Source organism: Blennius ocellaris (assembly GCF_963422515.1).
Source record: "Blennius ocellaris genome assembly, chromosome: 13".
In the NCBI taxonomy this organism is placed as follows: domain Eukaryota; kingdom Metazoa; phylum Chordata; class Actinopteri; order Blenniiformes; family Blenniidae; genus Blennius; species Blennius ocellaris.
Window position 1 is genome coordinate 18167043 of NC_137662.1, and position 21265 is coordinate 18188307.

Sequence of the window (21265 nt, forward strand, 5' to 3'; positions counted from 1 at the left end):
TTTTTTCTTTTTTTCTTACATGGTAATAAAATCTTTGGGTGAAAAGTATTTACTTTTCACTTGTTCAACAAGCTTTGTCAGATATTAAATCATAAATAAACTGGTAAGTTTAAAAAAAACAAAAAACATTTATGCTATTTTAGCAATAAAAAAAGAAATCGGTGTTTAAAGAAAAATGTAATCTTTTTTTTTCTTCTATTTATAAGCAGCTTTTATTGGTCAAGGCTGAAATCTCACAAACACTGTGCTTCTTACAGGTCCACTGGGTGAAAACCATTCAGAGGCCTAAATATCTAATTCTTTAATATGCTGAGTAAAACTCACATTTTCCTCTCAGCTGTTGGTTGGTGCATCGCTGAGCCTTTCTTCTTTCTACTACTGCCGCCGCTCATGCACTTAACCCTGCATTACGTTCAGGAGCATCTTGTACTTCTACTTACTGTGGGAGTTCTGTTAAGTAATATTCTGTCTTTGAAGAGTTCCATTTTCGATGCACATGTCAAACATGTGAACACCATACAGAAAGGCCCCCCAAGCAAAGCCCGGACTCAAACCACCAGAGATTTCTTGCTTTCAGGCAAGATTATAAACCACTACACCACTGTATGGCCGTCACTTCAAGTTGTTAATTGCTTACTTACTTATACCTTGCATGTTATCCAAGATGATTTGGCAACTGTTAAAAGAAATTACAATCTGTTTATTCATTCCACAGAGAAGAAACAAGATAATAAGTTGTACAGTTGTCTGGAGACAATATGAAAAGTGCTCTAAGAAAACCAATAAAAGTGATCAGAACACTAAGTTCCCGGGTTCAAATAATTCTTAGCTGTCACAACTTTTCTGAACTTATTTAAAATAAATTGTTTCAGGGGCATTGGCTGTTTTCTAGCAGTTTTAAGCTTTAGTACACTTGATCTAATTTCTCAAATCTCATAATGTGCATCTCAACATGTACATTTGGTGAAATTGCTAAATTTCCCACTGAGAACAAAGTGGCAATTACTCAACGAGAGTCCATCAAATTCACAGTCAAAGGCCACTGGAGCCAATCGCAGCTGGAGGGCAAACCCTGGACAGGTTGACAATCCATCATAGACAGACACACTCACATTCACACCGACAACCAATTTAGTCGCCAATTAACCTGAAAAGAAAGCAGACTGTTAGAAAGAGGGCTAACCACCCATGGGCCTCATTCAGGCTTTTATCCTTTACAAACACACACGTACGCATAAACACACACACACACACACACACACACACACACACACACACACACACACACACACACACACACACACACACACACAAAACCGCCTTCATGTTCATCCGTTATTCTGTCGTCGTCTTCATGTGTTCAATGTTTTTTTTCCAGGTTTTCCGCAGTTAGCGAGCTGGCGCCGATAGGAACTTCAGTGGGGACGATTCTCGCTGCAGCTATCAACCAAACCATCTTCTACTCTATTGTGGCAGGAAATGAACTAGGTACAGACAACAGATCGTATGACATGTATTCAGTTAACACTCAGTGAATGAATTTCTGTTGTACTACACCGGATGTCTTGCCTCTCAACTCTTCCTTATGTTGTCTTTCATTCGAATGATGGCTCAGGATGTATGCGTCCATGTGTCCGTCTTTCTTGTCCTTCTAGAAACGTCAATGAGATTCAAAAAGCATTAAGATTATTTAGAAAATTGGAGTTTGTATGCTGTGCTTATAGAGGTCTGTCCAGGACAGATAGAGCACTTTTAATGTTTTTGTTGCTCACTCTGAAACACCATAATTGCACTTTGGGATAAAGAACAGTCAGGTATGAGGTTTGCGCGGTTTTATCAGTGAGAAGAAAGGGACATATGTTAATAAAAATATCAATGAGAGTAAAAGAAATATATTACTCAGTAACTTCTTCTAAAAAGTTCCCGCATTGATGAGTTTCTGTGTGTTTTTGGGACACGAGCTGAAGTCACTATCAAGAGAGTCTTCTTGACATTACACACAGGTATGTCCTAAATTTGTAGACATCTTTAATATAATATATAATGCAACTTATTCAACATGTATTACCGGCCCAGCTTCAACTTGAGTCTGCAGCAGAGAAAAACTACAGCAATTATAAAGCCAGTGTTAATTAACCTCAACCTTCAGTTTATAGAAGAAAATGAGATCAAAAAGTGATGGCATGCCCTCCAGAGCTCTGATCCTTACATAGTCAAGTTGTGTGGCTTTACATTAAGCAGTAGAAGGATCTAAATCAGGATACATCCACGGTAAATGTATGTTTTTTGTTTTTTTTAACAGCAACCCTGAATGCAAGTTCCTTTACAAAACTGCGTACACGTGTGTTGAGAAAAACTGCTGCTGCTTTGAAGGCAAAAGGTGGCATGGATAACCATCCAAAATCCAACCACAGTTTAGCTTTCAAGATGAAATCGTATCTACTTGATGTCTCTTTTTTTTTTTTTTTTCATTGGTTCTGTATTTGTTTGATTTCAGGTCAATTCCTGGTGAACAACCGGACAGGCGTCATCTCGACAGCCAAACCTCTGGATTATGAGAATGTGACTAGCTATGTCCTCAGGGTCCAGGCTGATTCCATGGTTGTTGTCATGTCCAACCTGCGTGTGCCATCCAAAAGTAAGATAATTGAGCCATTCGTAAGGTTATATTTGAAGGAACATGCATTATTTTTCTGGATATTGTATTTATATTTGATCTTATTCCCTCACTCAGAATTGTTATGATTAAGTCCAGTTGGAAGCTTATTTCTGTCTCTTTTATTTATATTTCAGATGTAATTTATGAGCTGGGTTATATATTTGTATGTTTACATTGCATTACAATGCCTTCCAAGATACAAAATAATGAGAATGACATAGAAAATGAAGATGGAAATGTGAAACTGATGCCTTTAAAAAGAAAAATGTCCCAAAAAAATTTAACAAAGCACCTGCAGCTTTACAAATGGCTTTAAGATGGAATCATTACTGGATTGTTCCACCCATATTTTTTCTTTCACACTCTGCCCTTCATGGGTCATGACATTGTCAAGAAGGAGCTTGCATGGTCTGAGTCAAACATGTGGAAGAAATACATTAACCCTAAATGTCTTTCTTTGTTGTTATAAATGGCAAAACGGACAAGACTATGCAATTTTTTATTATTTTATTATTATAGGCCCTTTGTATAGGTTGTGTCAGGTTTGGTAGCAGAATGACTGGTTGCTTAATTCAACACACCATTCAGCATGTTGACAGTTTAGACATTCATCCTTCAGTCGTGTTATTGTTAAAAAAAATAACCTGAACCTATTATAAGTCCTACTTTCACTGGAGAATGGCAATCCAACAGTGTCATAAATTATATCCAAGTGGCCTAATGATGGAAAAATAGCCCATTTGTTTTAATTTTCTCCGATCATCTCCAAAACGAGGGTGGGTAACAAAACATTAATCATCACAAAATCTGTGTTAAATGAACGGCTGCATATTTCCCTCCTCCGTGTGCTTGAAACATACTAGGTTTCACAATGTGCAGGATGACATTGGCCACATTTGGACGACGGCAGTGAAAACCTGCAGTTGCAGGGTCTTCCTTCTGCTTGGCGTCTCTTCACTGATGCCTCTCCAAGAAATCAGCTTCTTTTTTTGAGTTGCCACAGTCTGGACACGATAAAGTGTAAACTCAGCGATAGCGACGCCTGCTCTCAGATGCTTTCTCCTCAAAGGCTCTTAGTGTTGCACATGGTTGTGCACACAAAAAGTGACAGAAGTAGGTGAACTGGGTTGAAGTGAGGAACTTATTTTCCTGCAGTGCAGACTCGGCCTGATGGTTGGATTCTCCATTTTTAAAGAGCTGGTTAACGATTGGATCCTTTCGCTGTCACCGATGTTTCTCATGCCGTTGACCATTGTTTCAGGCCGACTGAGACTTCAGACAGCACACTCTGCGATGGTCACGCCTCAGCTGGAACATCATTAGGCTCATTGTGACCAGTTTACAGGCATACACTCTGGTTCAGTGAATAATCAATCACCCACTTTACCTGACACTCTTATCCTCACATGGTGTGTCTCTCACATACTAATGGGACTAATTACTAGTTAGCCGTACTGTCTCTCTTTCTCTCTCTCACACATGCCAACACACACTTGTGATAGAATACTTGTGATTCCCACACGTCAACATGATGCAATCCACTACTGGTTTGCATCAATTTTACCATCAGGATGAAGTATCTCATCCTAAACATACCCTTACAGTGAAAGAACTGTTTGTGTGGCATAATGCAATTTCTTGCCATTTCCTCAAACCTCAACCTGTCCCTCCAAGATCTCGTGGGCAAAAATCCTTGATTTTGTGTGCCACTTTCTTGAAAATTTCAATAGAATTCACATTATTTTTTGTGCGATTTCTTTTCAAGCTATTTAAGGAAGTGACAGAAATTGCAAGTCACTGATTATTATGTAACCTCTGATAAAAGCATACGGCACCACACAAAAAAAAGTAACCTGCAAATGTTTTAGTTATCTTTGTTAGTTCAATTTTAATCTGCTTTTATATGTAATGTGTTAAGTTCAATGTATAGGCAATGCAAGTGTCATTTCGTATTGAAATTATTATTTGCTTGTGAAACTTATACCCAAATAATGTCTAAAGTACCCGTACCCCCCATGCGAAAATCTGAAGCCGAGGGCTCTGTCTCATGCAAAGGAGAAAGTCAACAGGCTGACATCCTGTTTTGGCTGAGTGCACAGAAGCCATTTTTTCTCACTTGTCTCATTTGTATAATTCTAATGCAGATCAGGGCTCAATGACAGCGAACATCTTTCTTGTTTATGCATCGCCAGGACTGCAGCGCCTAACCTGCGGGCCCAGGGCGAGCCAGATCTTAAGAGACACTCAACCGTCCATAAACTGTTCGAATGGCCACCCTCAGGAAAAAGAATCTGGACTCTGATCTTTTAGAGACATGACTGGAAAAAAGAGGCGCGGGGGGGGGGACCTCTTCTCATCTTAGATACATCCGTGTATTTAATTCAGTGCTATGTGTCTTGTACAGTTATTGGGTAAAGTTATGAGTTGGTTTTTTATGTTATCAGCATAAAATAGTTCTTATGTGCCATATCTTGTGGTTATTTATGTGCTCATCAATTATTCATTTTACACAATACATTATAAATGTAAACCTCCTTTATCTTTTCTTATCTTCTCCTTATTGATATATTATGTATTTTTTATTGCGTTTCAATCAGCAGAGCAGTAGCAAAGTAATTTGTTAGATGGATTATTGTATTCTTCTCTGGGCCAATACATTTTCTATGTATTATATTGTCAGTTGGCACACATGCATACGTACACAGGGATTCAGTTGGATATGTGCACACTCGCTAATAGAGGATATGACAAGGTGTAATCAAAGGATTTCTGAATGATAATGTACTATTAGGCACTCTCAACCTTCGGCAGCCTAAGACGCAATCTCTCTTCTTAATGGCCCCGTTTCTTTCATGCATCTTTATGAGTATTTGTGTGAGACGGAGCAAGTAGAAAGGGAGGGACTGCATTTATGCATTTTATAGGCTTATACTCTGAGGAGGCAATATGGCCAACCTTTACAAAGAGCGGGAGAGGAGAGAGAGTCTGCTGTTTTCTCTCCCATCCCCTGGAGTCCTCCCTCTGTGTCTCACACGACAGCTTTTGTGCCTGTAATTTGATGTGCTGTGTTTTGTGTGCTCAATTCCCCTGGTGCATCCTCAGCTCCAGTGCCACATGACTTTACATTTTTGCATCCAGCGAGAAGAAAAATGGTCCTTGACACTGCATATTTTTCACATGAACTGCAGGCCCGTGTAGTTTTTGCACTGCATGTATTTATGGTGTACATTATGTACATCTGGCCGTGACAAATTAAAGGGGTCGATGTTTATGCTCCCTGTATGCATGTTTAGTATTTTAAAGGGATGGATGCCGATTTGAAAGCACTCACAAAATGCCCAGTTAACCAGCAAATACAGCATTAAAAGTACCGCATGTGTTCTTTTTCTCTCATAGTGTAGGGGAAACTCTTGCTGCTTGATTATTATCCCTAATAATGTGCAAAATGCTCCCCTGGTAAAACTTTCACAACGATTTTTTGAGGGCACTGTTGTACGCCAAACTGTTGGGAGAAAAGAAGTCCTCAACAATAATGTTGCAGGGTACACCCCACTTAAAATGAATGACTGGGTGGACAGATCTCATCTAGTTTTATTTGTTTATTTATTTATATATGTATGTATGTATTTATTTATTTGTATGCCACTTTCCTAAGCAGAGTGGAAACTGGTTGAGTTGTTTTTGTTATTGCACTAGTATTAATGAGAAATCATGTTCATAGGTGAGATGCAGAAAAAATGTACGCAATCAAAATCAAATGGACATCTTTTATTATTATATAGCTTGTCATATGTATCATCTCATGTTGGAGACAAGAAGGTCTGGAGCAACAGTGTGTTTCACGTTTCCAATTACAAATCCAGTACAACACAATATTGCAGTGAAGATAAAAATCACTGCAAATGTATTAATTTTTCTGAAAGCTTAGTGAAGTAACTCTTTTGTCCAAAACACATTCAGATTCACTGTTAGTGGAATTGCATATATTACATTGAAAAAACAGCAAAATACAGATGAAATGCAATTATAACAACATCATAGGGTTTAGGTATTATTACAACTACATTTGTTTTCAGTGAAATTGCAAAAGGCTGCATCACTTACAGCATCAATATAAACTACTATGAAATTTGTTCCAAGCACCATCTATCAAATCTAAAAAGAAATTCTTTATACTAAGTATTGTATAATTTAAAATTTTAAATGTCTGATGGATAGACCATGGCAATTTTTTTTTCTTACGTGCTGTGATGATTTCAGTGATGGACACATTTCAAGATATTCGGGAAAACGATTTCAGTCTGTCCTTTGAAGTTGTGAACAAGCTGTGGAGCATGGACAAATTATTTTGACGTGACAATTCCGATGTTATGCAACACTTGATCAGCCTCTGTCCAGATGGCTAAATGAGATGCATTTATTCAACATCTTCTGGGCTAACTTGAACTTTTTTTTTTACTTGGAAGCACCAAAACTACTTCATCGAGTCCAATGTGTGTTAGTTTTATCCCAGACTGAACGTCATCCACAAACGTTAAATGCTATGTGGTACCATTTACGTTTTGCAGCTAACACAGCAAAGGTGTTCATCGAGGTGCTGGATGAGAATGACCACCATCCCGTCTTCTCCAGGAAGCTCTACATAGGCGGCGTGACAGAGGACACCAAGATCTTCAGCTCTGTGCTCAAGATAGTGGTAAGAAAACATTGTTTCTTTTCATTATTTTACTCAACATACATTGAATCAGGTGGAAACCGAAGTACTCCTTTCAGTTCTGACTCCTTCAACACGTCCCCTGCAGCCACAGGGTGAAATCTCATCCACTTTACTTTGTGAAGCACAGTTTGATCTCTTCTCATATCTCTTGTAATATCTCCTCGTCAGTTTCGCTGTCCCCCCTGTCTGCCCAGTCGGTGAGCAGGTGGGATCAGAGTGAGCAAAGAGATGTAATTCCAGCATGTTCACAGAAGCATGGTCGGACATCCTGTGTAATTACTGGCCTCCTCTGCCAGTTTCACTTTGTCGCCCTGTCTGATGCACTGTGTGAGTTTTCGTTGTGAACAAAAACAGTGGGCGTCACTGTACCGTGCACTAATGTTTGTGTAAAAAAATATTCGACGATGTCTCCTCGTTTAAAAAAAAAAAGAAAAACTGAGTGTCCCTGTGTAAAAGAATATTTACAGTGCACAAGCCTTTTTTTTTTTTTTTTACACCGGCACAAAGTCACTGAATGCTGTATTTGTAACTACTCATGACTTGAAATTTAAGAGTTGTTTTTTCCAGGAGCAGGTATAGGCATAATAATTTCGATATGTCCATTTAGGTGTCACTATTAATGTCAGAGAAAGTTAAAACTACGAAAAAACTTTATTTTTCAGAGCTCAACCAAAAAGTTCGCTCACTGCTGTGCTTCCACACAGTTGTGTTAATATTTATAGCAGACTATTTCAGTCAATAAGATCTCCTTCAGGAATCCTTCCATCCTCTGTACTGTTTCATCCAACTCAGGTTTTGGGAGGGGGGGGTGCTGCAGCTGACTATGGAGGGAAGCAAGGGATGGCCCCCCAAGACGGAGTCACACACTCGCATTCATTGCTGTGGGCCATTGAGAGACACCGTTTAACCTTAAACAAATGTTTCCTGGGCAGCGGGATTAAACTGAAAGACCCAGAGGAAACATGCAAAGAGAACATATAAACTCCACACAAAGCGAGCCCCAGCTTCAGCGCCTTCTTCATAAAAAAACATGCATTCCTATGTGCTCAAACAATCCAGTGTCTGCAGGAAATGAAAGAATCAAATGTCCAAACTGCTATCTCAGATACGGAAAAGGAAATTACTTTTCATTGTTGTTTTTGTTTTGTTTTTTTCCATCCATCTATCATCTGTTCCCACTGTATCATGCACAGGATTGCAGCTCATTAAAGCTTGCTCAAAGGACAGGGTGCACCTTGAGCACAAGGCCAGTCCATCACAGCACAGTAGTAGATCATCACTCTCATTTACATCTTTGGACAATTTCGGACATCTAATTAACGTAATAGTCATGTTTTTGGATTGTGCGAGGGAGTCAGAGAGAGCATGTAAACTTCACTCAGACAGGGCCTGATAGACGTTTCTAAATTACATTTAACTGTGCAAGACTTAAAACCACTCCAAGGTTAAAACAACTCACGAATATGCAGGTGCACGTGTTTTGTGTCTACTTATAGGAAGTGGCCACTTAACTAGTTCACTCAGCCTATTTTATTTATCTCAGTATAAACATCACATGTAAAATCACGATTCAAGTGTTATCTATATTTCCACACAGAGGCCAGTGATTGACATGGTTAATGTGAAGGGTTTGTACCTGACTTAATTAGTCACAAAACTGAGGGCTCTTTTCTCCCTCAAGATAGTCATTAAAAACATTGTCAACATTTGGCATGTGCTGACAATCGTGACCTTCTGCTAATTGATGCATGGGGAGGACTATTATAGTCACAGTCCGAAGAAGTGAATGATGTTTTTTGTTGTTGTTTTTTAAGTCAAATTTAGTTTTATTTCCTTTATTCCTGAAAAAATGCAGATGTGTGCATGAAGGATAGACATACAGATATGCTGTTTACCATTATTTTAAAATGCATGTAATAGCATTTGTGGGTTGCTTCGATCCATAATAAGATGGTTTTATTAATAGAAGGGAGCCTTTTAAACAGAAGCTTTAGATTTTTCTTCAGTTGTGTTGTTTAGGATTTTTTAATGTGGTCAAACTGCTGTGATTCACATATTTCCCTTGCTCTCTCCATGCTTGCAAACAGACCTCACTCACAGTGTCAGCCTTTCCCTGTGTGCCCATAAAACTTTTAAAGGTTTGCCCTACATACATGATGCTTGTACAGATATTTGGCAAAATTCTATCGAGTGGGGATATCTCACTTTGTTGATTTATGCAGTCCTATCAGCGGGACCTTGCCCCTCCACCCCCACACTTCCTCCTGTGCCAATAGCAAGAGGAGGGAAAAAAAAGAGATTGCTCCTATTCATCAGTGTCACTCGCCACAGACAAGCACTCTGAAAATTGATGCCTGTGTGTGTGAGCTCAGGGGCCAATCAGAACTGATGCCTCGGGGATCGATGAATGAATTGTGCAGTTTTGTTCACTACAAAATGAAGTGCCTTGACAGGCCTCATACAGACTATGATCATTGTAAATTATATGGGGGTTTCCTTCTGTTAGTAAACCGTCTTCATCAGAGAACTAGAATGAAATGTATCTCCCTGTATTTCACATATTTTACATCTATGTAAAAACATTTTTCTCAAAGAAAAATTATATTAAATGCGGTAATCTTAGATGTAGCTCATATTAAAATGAATAGCAGAGACTTACTATCTCTGCAGCTTTTAGGAGGTTATTGGCAAATTTCAGCTAATTTTACAGCTGTCCAGCTGCACACTCACACTCCTCGTGGGATCTGGGTTGACTCCAGCGGGAAGCTGTTTTTAGAAGAACAAAACGCAATGCGTACAACTGGGTCTTCCCTAAATGGCAGAAAGACCATCCACAACAAGCTAGTTGACAGAGTGTGGCACTTAAAAGCTAAAGAGGGGGATGTTTCCCTCAAGAGTTTTTAGAGACCCAAAATAGAGTTTAAAAAAAAAAAGAAAAGTGCATCAATATTAAAAGTCCAGGCACCCAGAAGCACCAAACTCAGTGACCGATAATGACCTATAACCACTAAAAATATAATTCAATGGTTTACTAATAGTTTTTATGCAACAGCTTACACAGTGCTTGTGTGTTTCTATTGTGTTTCCATCCTCAGAAGGAGTAAAATAATAAAAAAAAACATTTAAAGCTCATCAATTAAAAGAAGTGATATCAGAATAGCTTACCCATTGTTTTTTTTTTGTTTGTTTGTTTTTTTTACTATGCATAGCAATGGTTTTCACAGCGGTGTGACACCACTTGAGGTTTAGATGACTTATGAGCCTCCAGCTGCATCTCTTTTCCATGTTGTCAGCTGCTTTCACAGAACACCTGCTTGGAATGAAATTATAAGCAAATATACCCCCCACACCCACCCCTTCTTAAAATGTCCCACTTCAGTTTGCAGCCTTTAAATATATCACTGCTATAGTTGTTTAGTGATGTTCCGGAATTAGTCAATGACATTACTTCACACAATAGGAAAAATACATATATATTGGGATCTCCTAAATAAAGGGCAGTGGTCCTAACCCCCAGTTATAAAATATTTTTGAGCGCAAACATTCCAGCTCTCACAAGAAAATACTATTGCACCTCTGGCTTAATCCACTTGTGTAAACGGGTGTCAAAATCAAAGTAGTGGATGCGACATTTCCGATTGCAAGGTGGATGAAGTGCAACACACTTTGCATAAAACACTATGGTCAAGTGCTCTGGTGGCATTAATTCAAATAATGTGTGTTACATATGTGTTTCAGGCCACTGATGTTGACACAGGAAACTACAGTGCTATGGCGTACCGCCTGATAATTCCTCCCACAGCGGAGGGTCAGGACAGCTTCGTCATCGAGGCCTACACGGGGATCATCAAGTCTGCCATCATGTTTCGGAATATGCGCAGGTCCTACTTCAGGTTCGAAGTCATCGCCACAGACGACTACGGACAAGGTCTCAGCAGCAGTGCAGAAGTGGTGGTGAGTATTCACTGTGACGCTTGTTTCCCCGAGCTCGTGTGTGTGGGTCCGTGCAGATCGATGAGTACATGCAGGACACACATCCACCGCTATGATTTACATGTCACTGGCACAGCAGACGCATATCGATTGTGTGTGGCTTGCCAAGTGTGGTACAGCTGCAGTGAGCTTTACAGTGTCCACAAAATACTAATAAAGGTGAGCGATATCAAGGGGAAGTGCGCCACTTTAAAGTCTTTATGGGGCGCAGCACAGCCGGTGAAAACTGTTGCATTATGTTTGCTCTATCTCTTAAGGAATTTTGTCACATCTGAGAAAGAAAATGACACCACTTTGTTAATCTTTCATTCCACTTTTGAGCTTATCATTTTGGGAAAGACTTTTATCCACTCACTGGAAGAACTACTTGAATATAGCCCTGCATCCCTGCTCACTGATAAATATATACCTCCGGAAACAAGGTTATAAACTCAAGTCAAGTGATTTAGTGGCTGACAGAAAGATTTATTTCCTGCCTCAATTTGTGGTACTTTCCTAAAGTTGGATATTCAGTTAGTGGAGTGCAACTAAAATATTTTGTATTTTTGCAGCAGAATCACCTTTACATTATTACAAATGTTTATATAACAGTACAGTAATACCTGTATTGTATGAATAATGTGTCTCATACTGCACATTGTCACTATGTACTCACTGGAAAGGACGAATGGAGCCATCAATTGTTAGTTCTTCTTTTTTTGTGTTTTTGTGTGTGTTCAACACTTTATGAGCTAAGGACAATATTTAAAAATCGCTGCAATTCTTCCTTTTGGTTCCAATCAGTGACTATCAGGAATTCTATATATATAATTCAAGTATTTTACCAATTTGACACTTATTCAATCTGTATCGCACAGCCAAGTCTGACAGTAGTCGGTGGAAAACATGTTTCCGAGTTGTAGTGCAACATTTTGCAAGAGGCATGAAGGAAAACCTGGAAAACCAAGAAAGGATCATTGAACTCTGAAAGGATCTGTGAATGAGTCAGAGCACAGACTATTTCTGATATGGATGCAAATGTTGGCACATTGACACTATAAACTGCAGAAACTAAGTTAAATTAAGTGATCAACCAATGACTCACTACAGACATTAACATCACTGAGCAAACAAACAGTTTTCAGTTAAATATCACCTAAACACCAATTCTGTCGTTTCAATTATTAATTTGTTGCTTTGGTTCATTTGGAAAAGGCAGAAAAACTAAAGTAATTACACACACACACACACACACACACACACACACACACACACACACACACACACACACACACACACACACACACACAGCAAAATTGGCATTTATTTATTTATGCTGAATATTGCTAGTTGGAATAATGAGCAAACTTGCAAAAGAGAAAAGTCATTTGAGCCACGGTTTGGTCTTTTATTTCCACTGGAAAAAGCACAAGACAAGCAGATGAGTAGTCCTTACAATTCTGCCTTTAAGTTAAAAACTTACCACAAAAAACAACCACAAATGGCTGCGTATTTTACTACTACATACTTTTTCTTTCATCTCAGGCTTTATATGCATTATCTTGTTTATTTTGAGGCACAGTGATATATGCTTTGTCTTGTTTACTCGGGAGCAAATGTTTTGATTGTGCTCTATTGAATAATTCACAGTAGGTACAACACACTCAACATGTGCCCTCCGCCACTAGCTGATGAGCCAATTAAAGTCTTTCTCTCAGCCATAAGTATTAACTCTGTAAACATTATGTGCATCTGCCTGCTTGTAGGTTCGTCTTAATGTGTGTCGCTCGGCGCGCTTTCTTTTCCCCAATAATTTCCCCACTCACCCGCTGTGTAAGGGCTCAGCTTTGCCCCTAATTCAATGCTTATCTTCCCTGACCGTGGGCAGGCTTATTTTTCGTTTCAGTGAAATATGTCTGGCTAACAAGCTTCTAACGAGACAGAAGGAGGGTCTGGGACATTGCCTGGATGTGAGGGAGCAGCGAGTGCTTAACCATGGTGCTCGTTAATTTTCAAGGGGAAACCTAATTTCACAGGAGCCACATGGGAGATTTGGCTTCACAGCACAGAGGCTGTTTCCCATGCTTTTCACTGCAGCATCAGAATTAGGTCTTGTTAAGTTCACCGCTCGGCGGCAACGCCAGCGGGCAATTAGAAGGTCTGCTTTGGTCCACTGAAAAATAAAAAAGTAAGAAAGCATTCTAATGTGTCGGCCAATCACAATAGGGAACACCTGAAAAAGCTGTTCAGCCACAATTTATCTCAATTTTGTGTTCTCGCTCTCATCTCTTGTGTCCTTTCTTCTCTTTTAATCTCTTTCAGGTTTCTGTGGTCAATGCACTTGACATGCAAGTCGTTGTGTCCACTGTGCCACCCACATTGGTGGAAGAGAAAAGGGAGGAGCTCATTAGGTAAGACATGACTCGCATTTCGGCGGTAGAGACAGCGGAAACGTCTTCCTCAATTTTCATAATGCAAAAGCAATATCTGTGTCTGCGCTAGGAGACTCAAGCAAGGAATTCAAAGTAATTTATTTCTTATTTTGAGAGTATACCACAGAGCTCACAGACCAGACATGTGATCCACTGGTAAACATGACAAGAAAGAATAAGATGTGTAGAAATTATATTCAATTTGTATTCAATTTTATAAAGAAGCAAATGACTAACAACAAAAAGCTGAACACAGCAAAACATCAGTGCATTAAAACATCTGCTGTGGCATTTCCAACTGGAGACATCCCCCATAGCGCCTCCAAAACACCAGAAAGTGCAATATACTGTACTTGTTCATGCTTGTTTACTTTGTCCTGTTGTGACAAAGCCGGACCCTGAGGGAGCTCCAAGTCCTGATGGGTTTTGGGGGGGAAAAAGCTGCTGCTGCAGAGTTCAAATACAACAGTCTCTCGGCCTAAATTATATGCTGTGTAGTCAAGAAAACATGCATTCACTGAAACATCAACAGCTCATTTGGATGAAATTAACATTTGTTTGAGTGATACAAAATAAGTGATATTAGTCTCTAGCAGTGAAAAGAACATCATCTCAGAATCATATCTGGCAATGACTCACTGCAAGATGGGCAATAGATACGATCCCTGGGGATTCTACATACTGATGGTGGTGGAGCAGAGTGGTGGATGGCTATCCTCTCTGATCCGCCTGAAGGATGAGGAGGTGGAGGGTTGCATTGCACATTTTCTGTTAGTGAGACCATCGCACCATGATATGAGTTGCGGAGAGTGTATCGACGTTGGGTCTGCAAAAGCATGGGAAATAAACACAGACGTATCAAGATGAAAGACCAGTACATTTGTATTACTTGGAAAATCAGACATAGTCCAAATTTGTTGTGTTGATTGATAGACTGAGTGAATTTGAACTTACACAAATTAGCTTCGTTGTTGTGGATTCTTGAGCCCATCTATGAGCGCCGGCGCTTAGCTTGTATTTGAGCATGGATAAATGCTGCTTCTTATGTCAATGATCGATCCTGTGTGCGAGCACATTTGGTGAAGCATTAAACTGATTTAATTAGTTTCTATTTAGCAATCCGGCGTGAAAGTGAAGATGAAGTAGTATATATTGCTTTGATCTGTTGCCCTTCAGCTTATCCCTCCTCCGAGTCACTTATATGCCACATATTGTTTCCAGTACATTTCCTTGCATTCAACATTTCCATTAGTCATTTGTTTTCGTAGCATTGGCAGTCAGAAATGATAGCAACTATGATTTAGGCTGAAACTGGCTCAAAGTATCCCCTTAATCTTTGAATTGAGGGATCATATTGAAGTACATAATTCAGCTCCTGAAAATAACTGTTGAAGGAAAAGATTGACTAAAAGAAAAAGCGTGTGTTTTTCATTCTCAGTAACCATTAATCAATTGGCCATGAATTAGTAAATAAGATGGTTCAGTCTATCCTCTCGAGTCTGTTTTCATAGCAAGTTAATTATTAACAGAGATTCGTAACGTGTCTTTTCAGAGCACGAGGGACACTGTGTTTTGCCTAATTAGTCAATCTGAAAGGCAAATTTGTTTTAATAGTTGAGCTTTCTGTGTTTGTCTCGCATAACTGACACAGCTCTTCAGGCTGGAAAACACACACATTAGTTATATTAAGCTCCTCGCTGTGATGCCATTTGAGAGACGTGTGATTTTTTTTTTTTGATTTTTTTTTTTTTTGCAAGGGGCTGGCTTCAGTCCAGAACCATTTTACCTGTGCGCTCGAACCGTTTATCCACCTTGGCAAAAGCTGACAGCAAGGCTTTCCTTTATTGGCTGTAATATGAGGTGTGGATTTCTCTGTGCCTGAAAAGGATTATCGGAGCCTTACTTTTGCCAAAACCCCAGTGTGGAGAGGCAAACTCTTGTCCAATGGGACAATCACTGCCAGAGGGGAGTACTTAAGATCAGTGGCTGTCATATTGCTTTGGGCACAAAGCTATGAACCAATGTGAACCTCGATCTCGGCTTCTGTAAAGTTAAAAGGTGACGTGTTTTCAAATGTTTACACCTCTGTTGCTTTCTCTATGTAAACTGAACTTGTGTTTTTTGTTTTTTTTTAGAATTCTGGAGCGCCATGTCCAAGACCAGATCCCAGGAGCCAAGGTGATCGTCGAGTCCATCGGGCCACGTCGTCATGGCGACGGCTTTGAGCTGGAGGACTACTCCAAGTCAGACCTGATGGTGTACGCCATTGACCCGCTCACGAACAGGGCCATTTCGCCCAAGGAGCTCTTCAAGTGAGTGGGCGAATTTTATTACAAGCAGTCCGAACCAGCCTTTCCTATAAATTGATGTCCTAATGTCCCAGCTGTGCTGCGTGTTTTCCCTGCAGTTTCTCTCCATCCTCTGTTCAAACAGTGAGTCAGCAACTATCTCTTTTCTCAGGCTCCCCTTGGTTTCGTCTTCCACAGTATATCCACTCCACTACTTCCACTTTCTTTATAAGACTTTGATTATCCGGCAGGTGCACAATAGCCGTCATGTCATAGGGAAAGAGGAAAGAGGAAGATGTCGGGGAGAAAAGGAAGGTGGTTGAGGTCATGGTGGGACAAAGTCAAACCATCAACCCACCAAGCCAATGCCTCAAAGGCTGAACTGAGAGTTGGTAGATACATTTGCCAGAAATACATTTTTATTTATTTCTCGTTTGGAATATAGATCTCGAGAATTTGCCAAGGGTTTCTCTCTCTCTCTCGCTCTCTCTCTCTGTCTGTCTGTCTGTTTCTCTCTCTCTCTCTCTCTCAGCGGGATTGGTAAAATACCACTGAAAATGTGCAGATCATCATCCCTCCATCAGAAGAGAAAGAAAACATTGCCTCGGCTGTCACCCCAGGACAATTGTGCACTTTCCATTCTCAAGTTCCGCATCTTTTCTGTCAAACAGATCAGATACCAATTTTAGAGTGCAAGCTTCACCAGAGCGCAAGCGTCTCCAATCGATAGGAAACACCCACTTATGAGTCTCTTCTTCGCTCTCGGACCAATTTGTGCACCTGCTTGCCTTTCATTTAGCAGCCCAATGCAACCTCTTGTTGTTGTTTCTTCTAATCCATAATTACATAATTACTCTCTTCAATGTGTCACTGTTCAACCTACCGCCATCTTTCCAGTGAGATTGTGACAATTGCAGGTCATTGAGAAACTCTCCACTGAAATGACAGTTTGAGGTGATTTGTGTATGCACTGAATTAATCTAGAAACATTACCCGTGTGTCCTTGACCATCAGAGAAGCTCCACAAACTCTTTGACTCAGGGATTGGAGCCGCAGCCATGAGGACTGTGGCACTGTGTCATAAAAACTGTATTTTTTTATGAAGTAAAGACTAGTAATCATTGTGGAACTGACAGTTTTTTGGAAGCCAACCTGATTTTAAAAGATGTTTTTATACACCCAAATCTGCTTCCTTAGACACAGATACTGTCAAGAAAATCCTTTAGAAGTGAGGCAAAAGCTGCCTTATGCATGCAGAGCACGTCTGAGCATGTCTGACAATGTTTTGGGGTAATTGTATGTTATATTGCTGTGACTTTGCTGTCAGATCACAGAGGGAAAACGACAACATTGAAAGTGGACTCTTGTATTAAGAGTGTCCTTACCCCACCTTGAATGCAGCGCTCGCTACAATTCAAGGTCTCTGGAGAACAGCGCCCAGTTAATAACCTTCATCTCCGCTCATTTGTTCACCTATAGAAAAAAAGAACAATGACAGATATTGAATAGGGCAGTCTGCTCAATCCTCTGCGATGCAGGATGTTTGGAAACCGAAACAACTGGTTTGGTGCACAAAATAATTTTAGAACAGTAGGTGGTTTGCATCGCTAGTTTATCACGTTGCCGAATCCACCTTCTGTCAGAACTCTGTGCTTGAACCCGAAAAAGTTTGTATCAACACAGTTTGGTAGAAAGTATGTCATTTTTTATGTGCTCTTAAAGTTGGACATAAATTTTAATGATCAGTATGGTTCTAGCACCCAGTTGCCTTTAAATCATTCATAATTAAATTAAATTACCAGATGCCTCTGACCTTGTAATATTGTCACTCAGCAAATTAAATTCTCAAATAGGCACGAGGAGACACGTCTGGCCTCTTTTGGGACGTTGCGGCAATGTATGGTCTCAATGTTTGCTTTTTATCAATTGAGTATCATCCAGGCAGTGTCACCTATTGGAGCAGCTGTTTTCAGTCAAGGGTTCAGATTTAGGTAAGATATGCCATGAACATCATTGTCTCCTGACCTTTTTCTTTTATGGTTTGACGACAAACCGAGTAGACACAAGATTGATTATTTGCACCATTGACTGTACCAGCACATGGAACAAAGTCTGGACTGGAGACATTGCAGGTATTTTGGTATTTTGTTAATGTCAGTAGTTAACAATGTGATCTCTTCCTTATTTTTGGTCTCTGAAAAAGATTTAGGTTAAGTATAAGTTATTGTACATTCAAACACTGAACCCTGATGATTTTTACCATCAAAATTTGCAAATGGATTTGCTGCACTTTAAAATCAAGTTTTTTTGGTTGTTTAAAATTGCGAACATTTCTATTTAAGTCCCTCACGCAAAGTCTTGGCATTGTTTTTTTAAACAACTACCAATGATATTTCAAGTGGAGCATGTGTGGCGTCATCTGGTTATTCATGTTAAAGCATGTCATGCCGATCTATTGCAACCCCCACGAGTATAAAATTAACCTGTTTTGAATTCATATGAGCACCAGTCATACCACACTTTTCTGAGGGGAATGTCTGAAGTCATGATGTTAAAGACTCATTAAGAAACAAACGCCTATTGAGTCAATATCTGTAGGTGAAAGAGGCAACACATAAGCTGGAGGCCCAGTGAAGAATGCCATTGCCTTATTTGCTGGGAATTTATTGCAGTATTCCCAAGTGAAACCACAACTGACACACATTAACAAATTCTACATCATCCAGTTGTAGTTGTTTTACATCCAAAGTGCTTTTGTTATTAATCCTGAACTTGCTTCAGTATTAGGATGAATATTGTAAATGATTGATATGAACTCTGCATATGCAAACAGTGGCTTATTGATGCATATCACTAGTACAAGTCTATGTGTGTTATTCAAGGTTCATGGTTTCTAGCTGATAAGTGAATTTAAGATTTATATCCCCTCTGTTTTAGTACTCTTATCTGCCAATGTATGTCTCCTTAACTGCTCAATAGTCCATATTGTTCACGACGAGGTTGTGAACAACATCTGTCTGCTATCTGGTGCCGAGGCAGGCCGTGTACAGTGTCTTTCACAGCTTTTTGATGAAAACAGTTGCGTACTGTTGCCAAAAATGACACTGTGAGAGAAATGAGAATAAACCAAACACAACGGCGAAAGAGAGATCCGCAATTTTCCATAAGGTTGCTTAAAGAGGAGACAAACTAATTTGTTTTTGCTCTCCTTTTAAATCGGTGTCCGCCTCCACATTGTAAAGAAGGTTGTTAGACAAGAATATTTAACATAAGAATAAAATATTAAGGTGCTTTAATGTAAATGTATCCATGCAAAACATTACATTTATCCAATGAAAGTTTTGAGCACAGATGCTCCTCTTCAAGAAGTGGCACAGAGGTACTATGCAAAAAGTCTTTTTCTGAGGCATCTTCTTCACCTGACAGGTCTGCATTTACCCTTCACATTGTCACATTGTTGTCGTATTTTGTCTGGCGTGAGAAAAAATATTGAAGTCTATTTAAAAAAAAGGCTTATTTTTAAAAGTTTGGATGACAAATCTGAAACCAGAGAATTTCTTGCTGGTGGAAAACATTTTCTTCTACCATCTTTTCTACGTCTGTGTATATCATGAATCACAGATTTCTGGATGGAAACGTGTTGGAGATCAATAAGGAGTTTCAGCCACACCTGGGCGAGGGAGGCCGCATCCTGGAGATCCGCTCGCCAGACGTTGTGGCGAGTGTGAAGAAGGCAGCCCAGGCTGTGGGCTACACAGAAGGAGCTCTCCTGGCCCTGGCCATCATCATCATCCTCTGCTGCATCCCCGCCATCCTCATCGTCATGGTCACCTACAAACAGTCAGTGCTCTCAGTTTCATAGTAATCGATTAATCTTTGTTGTCAGGAAGTCACGAGGGACGTACATTTTATTTATGTCGATAAACGGTTTACTTTGCAAAGACCAAAATTAATTCATTGGAGAACGTTAGTTGCTTGCATCCTGTGCCCTTTGGTCTATTACACTTGCTGTGCCAGCAAAACCACACACGACCTTGTTAAAAGGTGTAATTATTAAGTATATGGTAGTATTTTTCATGTGTGTGCACGCGCGTCCCTTTTTGTCTTGTTTCCTTCTCTCCCATCAGACATGCTGACTGCGCACTCTGCTGGGCTAATCTTCCTGCTCATGCTCTGTGAAAGCAGATTAATTAACACTCATTTGTGACAAACATCTACAGCCAATTGTGACCGTCACAGCACATCTTCACGCTACTTAATCACCTATGCCCAAGATGCGCACAATAAGCAGGGCTCTCCTTGTCTTCCTCGCACTGTCGGTGTCATAGACGCATCTTGGTTGGCTAGAAAGAGGGGGGGGGGGGGAAGTGATGCTTTTTGTTTTAAGCGTCTTTCAAACCGACGAGGTAATTGAACTCTTATTTGGCAGCATCCAGGTTCTTATCCCCATCTAAATGTTGATATGATGCAAGTGCTCTATAAACATTTATGTTTTGGAAATGTTTATTCCTAACAGATGGGCAGAGTGGTTGTTCAGATCCAAAACGCACAGACCAGACACGCAGCAGAAAACTGTTGATGGTGACATTAGACGCAACGCGCAAACTGTCGCAGCAGATGGTGCTTTGTTGGCGGTGACACCGCTTTGGTGAAATAAAATGGTTTACAAACTAATCTCCATGATTTCTGTTTGTCAATACACTTTACCGTTTGCCAAATTCAGGAGTGAATGCAATATTCAAAACATCAATTTGTTGACTCATGTGGAATGATTGAATTTTGTCATGAATAAGTAATGGTGATATGAGGCATGTAAGATTCACTTAAGAGAAAAGCAGGACCCACTTATGCGTGTAGCCCTGCAGTCACCACTGACGACTTAATGGCTTCTCGCTGAGTTTAGATATTGCAAGGAAAATGCATGTTTTGGTCTTGGATTGGTAAATATGAATCCGCTGTTGGCCAATAACTAAATATCATACGGAAGTGGATTTTTTTAAAAACACCATCTGGCATCAGAATTGTATAACATTACTCATGCCATATTATCTTATTATACATCTTTTTTGTGTTCCCCTCTCTTTTTTCTTGATCTGTCCTCTTTCCATTGGAACAAATCTTCTCATCAGGTTCAAAGAGTAAGTAATTCTTCCTGTTTTACAAGTGATTAAGCTTTCATTGCTTGAAGTGCATGAGA

The 21265-nt window shown here is 39.8% G+C and overlaps 1 protein-coding gene across 1 annotated transcript in view; it reads left to right on the forward strand.

The window, feature by feature from the left end:
- LOC308138869 (protocadherin-15-like) overlaps window positions 1-21265 on the forward strand; it is a gene marked incomplete at both ends in the record, with an annotated part of 142041 nt that overhangs the window by 106330 nt on the left and 14446 nt on the right. The window contains 7 exon segments of the mRNA XM_080508153.1: window positions 1379-1488; window positions 2498-2638; window positions 7228-7355; window positions 11115-11330; window positions 13671-13759; window positions 15916-16092; window positions 19690-19927. Of these exon segments, the coding sequence (XP_080364279.1) occupies window positions 1379-1488; window positions 2498-2638; window positions 7228-7355; window positions 11115-11330; window positions 13671-13759; window positions 15916-16092; window positions 19690-19927 (1099 nt within the window).